General features: G+C 40.2%; 1 protein-coding gene across 1 annotated transcript in view; it reads right to left on the bottom strand.

The window, feature by feature from the left end:
• Positions 1 to 2,599, bottom strand: part of LOC121399086 (4-hydroxyphenylpyruvate dioxygenase-like) — a 9,700-nt gene extending 7,101 nt beyond the window's left edge. Inside the window, exon 1 of the mRNA XM_041578919.1 lies at positions 2,481 to 2,599. Within this exon, the coding sequence (XP_041434853.1) occupies positions 2,481 to 2,599 (119 nt within the window). The remainder of the gene's footprint in view (positions 1 to 2,480) is intronic.
• Positions 2,600 to 8,483: the final 5,884 nt, after the last annotated feature.

Genomic DNA, 8,483 nt, shown 5'->3' with positions numbered 1-8,483 from the left:
TTTGTAAATGTAATTGCTATTGAAAGCAGAATTTGCTTAACTCCTGGTTGTTACTTTTTAAACAATGTTGCAAAGCCAGTCTTCTCCAGCAAGTCAGGTCTGTCAAACTGTTGGCTTGTGTTACATTGTTTCAAAAGCCAGAGCCACCAGTGCAAAGAATTAAATGGGATTGTTTTCAATAAAAATACAAATACGAATGGTTTAAAAACCATAGAAACTTTGTAATGAATGTATATCACAAATATATGAAGTCCTATAATCATTCACTTATCTAATGACAACATTTAAAGGATAAGTAGAGTTACTGAAACACGGAATTGTTTTAGTTGATCGTCAATAAATCTGTACGTTTTTTTTAGGTGCAGTGCCCTCTAGTCTATATAATATAGCCCTTCCAAACTAGTTTGACATATTTAATTGTGCAGAGAGACAACTATTTATTTTTATTTTAAAATAGGAACCCCAAATTGTTTTAGGCACCTGCAAATAACTGGAAGGTTGCCCTCAGAGAACAGAGAAAAGAAAGGGGAAAAATAGAATACTTAAATCAGCAAGGGGCCCGCTCTGTGCAAAACATGTGTGTTCCAATGATAATTTTAAAGAGGGGAGTTGCCAGCACTAAAGCTCCCATTGGATGAGAAAGTGGGATGTGTCACAAAAAGCAACACAACAATCTATCCTTAAACAAAATACAGTAATATCCCACCCTGGGATTATTTAGAACACTTGTCTATTAGAAATGTTGTAAGCTACAAATAGGAAGCGATTGGAAAATAGTTTGATGTTATGATTGTGTTTTTTGGAACTATGCAGCACGAATACACAGATTTGCTTTAAATATCACATGGTACCAGTTTAAATGATTGCTGTTACTGTAAGGTTAGCACATATTTAAGTGGCGATCATAAGAAACCTGAACAGCGGTGAATTGCTCTGATCTTTCCCTAATTCCCTAAATTTTTTACTTCTCTCCTTTATTCTTGATTCCCCCCATGAAAATAAAATAAGTGGGAAACCATTTCACATTTACTTATATGTGGCCAGCCTAGATCTCTATTCTCTCCTCTAACAGCCTCTTCCATTGCACTAACATGGTTTGTCTTACCCAAGTCTTTTTGCAGAAAACTCCAGTCTCCCATGTAGTCATAGAGAAAAGGAAGAGAGACAGGATCAACAGGTGCCCTAAGTGAATTGGGCAAAACTGTGCCCATGGTGCTATCCAAGCAGGTCAGTACCCATGATGGCTACTTGTGAGTTAGTCCACAACAATTCAATTAGAAGGGCAGATGTATGGTTCTGTTTGTTTATGTATCACTTTCTACATCAGACCTTGTCTTGCTTTTCCCCAGTGCTATTTTGATTAAACTAATTGAGCAAACAGTGGTGGGGTGGTTAGTTTTTAAATAGTAATATTCCATGCCTCTAACATGTAACTGAGCACATGCATGTTACTAATAATGCTGCAGAAATTACTGTTTTCTACTGTTTACTCCCCATTCCTTTATAGTGTTTGGCAGTAATGTGCCAACTGCCAAGTACCTGAACCCATCATTCTGCCCTGAATCATTAGAGACACTGTGGCCAATGCTTGCTTTGTTAGTATCCCTGCTAATCACATGTAACATCTGCATAACAAACTGAAAATGGAATATACCGTATATACTGTATACTGAGATGACAGTTACTGAGAACCGCACTGTCATCACATTAAAGAACCACCTACACTGCTTCTTTTGCACTAGTCTAAGGACTGTGGCACACGGGAAAATTAGTCGCCCTCGATTTTTTAAAAGAGCGTTTTGGCGACAAGTCAGTTTCTGCTTCCGAGTGATTTACTTACCTATAGTGCCACATATAGTACCTATAGTGCCACATGTTAAGTTTCCGATCCACAAGGGAAAAAACTATTTAAAATTTCTGCCAAAAAAATTGCATTAACGTCATGATGTGAGATTTGCATACTATCATGGCTGCTAATCTCCCATTCTGTTTTTCTTTGATAGATTTCAATGGTAACGTTATTTCAGTGATACCGCTCATAAAAGGGTCTCTAGGCATTTAAGGACGACATTCAATTTAAAGTAGCTTCATATGTTTTGACGCTAGTAATTTGCATTATTGTCTATTGGAAGACAAAACGAACGATTTGTCACTAAAACGCACTTTTTAAAAAACACAGGTGACAAATCTTCCCATGGGCCACTGCTCTAAAGGGGTGGCCTCTGATGGGATGATCTATTTTATGGGAAAAAGATATCCTGCTATCTGTCTAGAATTTTCTCTAATGTACTTGTAAAGCATAATCATGTCCCCTTGCATAATCATGTCCCCTCTCATATCATGATTTCCCCCTTAACATGCAATATCTGATTGTGGCAAAGCTCACTATGAAGATATTTTGAAGTACAATATCCTTACAAACCAACCTCTGAACGCATATTCATACTCATAGTCCCCCATTTGCTCAAGTTGACTCATACCAGAAATCATTGCAGGTACATGTGGAACTATGTCTGCTCTGTAGTAACTCTTGAGCTGTACCCCTGTGCTGCTGCAATGGTATCTTCCAGCATGAGCCCAAGGTGATGAAGTCATACATGTGTCCAACTGTCTTTTGATGGGACTGCTGGCGAGAGAGGAGTTTTGGTGAGAGACTAACAAGTTTTTTGGCTTTCAAAGTGGATACAGAATGCGGAATTTCAGAGAGATATTTGTACCTGAGCCCTCTAGGAGTGGGAGAGAAGGAGACAGAGGTGCATTAAGGTCAAATATTGAAGAAAAGAAAAAAAGATCATTGGCAAGAGAAGATGAAGAAGAGACAGCAAGGTAAAGGGACATCCCTCTGGGAAAAGCAGTTAAACTTTCACTTGCCACTGTGGTGTTTGCTTTTTGGAGATTTTTTATCTTTATTGTTTGTTGTCTTGCTGAGATGTGCATTCGTTTGTCTGTTATTTTGTATGTGGAGCCAAATGTTATTATCAAGCAGGGATTTTTAGGCATTCTTTTGGGAATGGGAATCTTTAGTGGGAAATCACATTTGAATTAGAACAAACATTTATTGTGTTTTCAATTCCTTTGTCTACTGTATGTCATTGAAAATGTTGTTTACAGTGAAACCTCAATTTTACATTCCCTAATTTAAAATTTTCCTGCATTTTACACTTTTGTGCGGGGGTCCCACCAAGTTATATTACATTTCAGTGGGTGCTTTTTCTCGATTTTATATCATGTTTTCCTGGATTTTACACCAAAATGAAATCCTGATATCTCAAAAAATGCCTGTTTAGCTTCTGTGAGTGTAATCATTAGTGAAATGAAGAAGTTTAACTTACTAGCTAAATGCAGTAAAACAGACTCATGTCCTTATATACTTTGAGTCCTTGAAGCTGCTATAACAAATTTTCCCAGATTTGATCCTAGACTTTCTTGGTCCCCTGAAAAATCTAAAATGGGGATCTACTGTATTTTGTGGATTAGGTGATTCATTTAGCCATGAATTTTAACATACCTTATTTGGTAACCTAGCTGTGCATTGCAAGGTAAAGGGACAGCCTGTAATGGAATCCGAGATCAGTTCCCAAAATGGTGGCCAAGATGGCGTCCAAGATGGTGGCTCCCTGGTTCCTCACGGACGCAGCCGGATGATGCCTGCCTCTTCCCGCACTCTGATTGGTCGCCGGTGACGGAACGGACGTCGGCGTCAATAATGTGCGCCAGCGTCGGTCGCTGACGCCAGCGCGTCGGTCGCTGACGCCAGCGCGTCCGCGCACACGTCATGACGCCGATGCGTCCAAAATTGGCGCCAAATCTAGGCCTATATTAAGGAGCTCTGGAAATTCATCAGTGCCCAATTATAGGTTTTAGCTTGCTACTCCTGGGTGTGATCTTGTGAAACTTTGCTATTGTGTACCGACCTTTGCCTGAATTCCTCGACCTTGAACCTCTTCTGCCTGGACTGATCTTGTTGCCTGTTTGACCATTCTCTCGTCTCATCCTTATCTGTACTGCGAACTTGGACATTGCTACCTCCTCCTCTGGTCCTCACTACTCCTGAAGCCTTTGGGCCTTACACAGCCACTGGGAAAAGATGTTAAACTGTCACCTGCCCCTGCCACAATTTGCTTTTTGGAGATTTTTTATCTTTATTGTTGCCGAGATGTGGATTAGTTTCTCTGTTATTTTGTATGTGGAGCTAAATTTTATTATCAAGCAGTGGATTTAGGCATTTTTATGCATTCTTTATAATGATAATCTTAAGTGGGAAATCAGTTTTGAATTAGGGCAAACTTTTATTATGTTTACCATTAATTGTCTATGTCATTGATATGTTGTATACAATGAAACCTCAATTTTACATATTCTGATTTTAAATATTCCTACATTTTACAGTTTTTTGGGGGGTCCCACCAAGTTATAATGCATTTCAATGGGTGTTTTACCACATGTTCCCCATATATGTTCTTGCTCCCCTGAAAAATGTAAAATGTGGGTCTACTGTATTTTGTGGATTAGGGGATTCATTTATACATGCGTTTTAATATACTTTATGTTGTAAACTAGCTGGTACATTGCACAAGTCCAGTGGCCAAAATAGCAACCAATTAGCAATTAGCTTTGACCAATCTGCTATAAGATGAAAGCAACAAAATCTGATTGGTTGTTATTAGCTACTACTCTTGTGCAATTTTACAGTGGCCATTAACAACCAATTAGAAATTAGTTTTGACTAATATGCTATATGTTCTATTGGTTGCTATTGGCACCTAGGCTTGTGCAATTTAGCATTTAAGTAAATTACCTCTACTGTGTTGGTGCTGGACCCCAATAGTCTCTTAATAAATGTATGGTGGCCTAAAGCAGTGGGTGGGCCTGTTACTTACTAGAAGAGAGTGGTACTTTGTATTATAGAGGTAATATAACATTCACAAATATACATATACAATCCCTTGTAAAGGTTGGGGTTAGTATTGAACTCAATCTCCATTGTTTATTTGGTATGGAAAATGGTCTCTGCTTTTATACATCATTGTAATAGAATCCATGGAGCTCAAAGAAATATTATTGGCAAGCAGTAACAATATTAAATATACAATTTTGTATTTTTGCTTTTAATTCCCTTAGCTCCTGGAGAAGGATCCAAATCAGCGCCTTGGTGCTCATGGCAATATAAAATACCACCCCTTCTTCTCTTCTATCGACTGGGTGGAGCTGGAATGGAAAAAAGTACCACCCCCTTTCCAGCTAAGAGCACTAAGTACATGATTGCTGAATGCTAATTAATTAGAAATATAGTCCTGGATTAATATCATTACATACCCACATGTTAGAATATTCCATATCATCCTGGCTAAATTATTGTTTTTGTTTTTTTCTGCAGCCTCCAATGGAGACTCTCGTGCCATCTGAGGAAAATCCTCTGTCCTTCCTGTTGTAGGACCTTTGCTTTGTATATAATTATTTAAAAGTTTTTTATAACACATTTGCCTTCCTACAGGTAGGGTTGCCACCTTTTATAATTTTTTTTACCGGCTGCTGGGGGGCGGGGCCTCAAAAGGGGCGGGCGTGATGTCAAAGGGGGTGGGGTGTGACATCAAAAGGGGCGGGGCCACGCAATGGAGACCCACAGACGCTAGAAGAGGCAAAGAAAAAGGTAAGTTGCAGGGGATTGGGGGCAGGCCGAGGGCTCCTTTTGATCGTATTACAAATTTACCGGCAGCTACATTGCCGGTAAATTTGTAATACCGGCCCTGGCCTTGGCAGGTATTTTACCGGCTAGGCCGGTAAAATACCGGCCGATGGCGACCCTACCTACAGGTACAGGTAAGTATAATTATTATAGTTACAGTTATTAGTTATAGTTACAGTTACTTGTTTGAAGTGAATGGTGTGTGAATGTGTGAGTGAATGTGAGATATAAAAGACCAAGGGTGTAACAAGAGGGCAAGGGGGTCTAACATTTAACAGTAAGCTTTGCCTTCATACACGTCTGTTGAACCCACACCCTAATATTAATGCTTTTAGTTCAATCATCTATGCCAGGAAAGGTCCCCCCCCAGTACATGTTTTTTTATCCTCCTGCAGATGAACTAGAAGCTTATTAAGAATATTCTGAGCAAAGGGTAAATTTCACAAATATTAGTAAGCCTCACTATTTTCTGATTTATGTTATTTATTGACTGGTGCAATAATATTATAAGGCCCCCTGAGGAACGTTACATCCGGAATGAATGGACAGTAACAGGGTTGAAGCCTTGACGTGGCGTTACTGCTCACATGTGTAATCATGTGCTAATTCAACCAATTATTTGACAGTATGAGTGGTTGAATAGTCAGAACTGTAGTATCTTCAGTCAGAGCAGAATTAATTATGGTACAAATAGAGCTGTAACTGGTGACACTGTAAATTTCCTGATCAATTTTGTGGTTTGAGTTTAAAGTTTTAATATGCATTGAAGTGGAAACACGAATACTTTGCAAACAAAATGTGTGTTGGGATAAGAAATAGATAAGGGACATGGCATGGAAGATATTCCAAAAAACCCTGTTTTCTAAACTTAAAGATCTTTAAAGGGTTTGTACACTCAAATGTAACATTTCACATTATAAAAACCATATCTGATTCTAAGCAAATTTACAGTACAGTACAAATTAATAATGTTTCATGATTTTAACGTTATTTTAACAGAATTGATATTGAAAGCGTTATCTGTTTGTCCAATATCTCTGCACTGCTTGTTCTGACTACATGCAACAGTAAAACAATATTGCAGTAGTGAGCTCTTCTCCAGTCAAGACACAAGGCATTGTGAGAAACACAGTCTTGGCTAGAAGAGAGTTGATTATTGCGACACTGTTTGAATGGTACAGGTAGTCAGAACTAGCATTGGTGGAAATAGTAAAGAAGAGACCAAAGCAACAACAGCCCTTTAGCAGGGAAGATCTGTGCCTTCCAAAATGCACCCAATAGCAGAGCCGGGCCATGCTGGGCAGGCGCCCTAGGCAGGCCCGGCAGTCGCAGCGCCTATTTAGTGTGCGCGCATGCGCGAATTTGCGCTTGCGTGCGCATGCGTGCGCATGCGTGAATTTGCACATTTGCAGAAGGGCATAAAGCGCGAACAGTACGTAGAGTCGGCCAGAGAAGGGAACCGGACTGGGGGTAGGCGACAGAGGAGGTACGTGCCTGGCGCCCTCCCAGCTTTGCGCCCTAGGCACGTGCCTACTCTGCCTACCCCTAGTTCTTGCCCTGCCCAATAGTTCCATCCTCTTTTCTCCTGTTTCACCGCACATACTTTGTGCTGCTGTCGGTTACCTGACAGACAGACATATAGATAGATAAATGATAGATAGATCTGATATATACACACATAAAGATACAGAGACACACTATTTACAAAACAAAACGTAAGTGTCTGATACCTTATTATGAAACAAAGGATATTATTATCAGGTTGGTCCTCACATTGCTGCTAAAACAGCCTCTAGTCTTCTGAGAAGGATTTCCAAATGAGTTTGTAAAATTGTGGGATTTGGTTAAGGTTGTGCTTTCAGGCCTGGATCATTATCAGCATTTCAATTCATCCTACAGGAGTTCCTTTGGGTTGAGAACAGGACACAATGCCATCTCAGTGAATTGCTGTAATTCTGTATAGTCCTTGCTTTGTGTATGAGGATATCATCATGCTTAAAGAGGAAAAGGCCTCCCAAAAACTGTTACCATAATGCTGAAATTGTCAAAAATGTTGTTCTACATTGTAGCGCTATAGTTTGTTTTCAGTGGAACAAGAAGTCAAGTCATGGGAAAGAAACCCCAGATCAGTATTCCTCCTCCTCCTCCACCAACCTTTACAGTTGGCATTATGCATTCAGGCAGGTATTCTTCTACTGATAATTGTCACAAGCTAGAGGTAGTTCAAGTACTCTATAGCAGGCCCAGACTGGCAATCTGTCCACACGCGCAAAAGACAGAAGGGCCGCTCCATTCACAGGTTAAATGGGCCGCTTTTTGGAGTTAAACATGTGTCTTGCAAAGTGTTAATGAATGTTAAACTTTAGGACATGCCCCTCTTTCTAGGCCATACCCTCATTCTTCAGCAAGTTTAGCTGTCGGATGGAGTAAGGATTTACTGTGCTAAAATGAACTTGTTGCAGAAGGGCATCATAGGGGGGTTGTGTTGAGATTGGCTGTTGTGGCCAGGAGCAACTATCTGTTCTACAGTAGTGGTGAGTGTGTATGGGGACAGTGGGGAATCGCACGAGCATTTGTAAAGGCTGCTGAGCTCATCCAATGGCGCAAGCCTTGCACTTCTGACCACAGCTACGCACAAACTGAATGCAAATTGCACAGCCTGTTGTGATATCATTAGTGCACCAGCCCCTGCTATAAGTATTCCTAACCCTGCTGTCGCAAGCTGCTTTCCCTTTGCTCACACATGCTGGCTCTGTCCAGACTCTCGGGGTGACTTGGGGACATGTGCTCTCCTACT

The sequence above is a fragment of the Xenopus laevis genome, chromosome 1S (genome assembly GCF_017654675.1).
Source record: "Xenopus laevis strain J_2021 chromosome 1S, Xenopus_laevis_v10.1, whole genome shotgun sequence".
NCBI classification, from domain to species: Eukaryota; Metazoa; Chordata; class Amphibia; order Anura; family Pipidae; genus Xenopus; species Xenopus laevis.
Note: the sequence above shows the minus strand (reverse complement) of the source record. Positions and strands in the feature narration are given on the sequence as shown.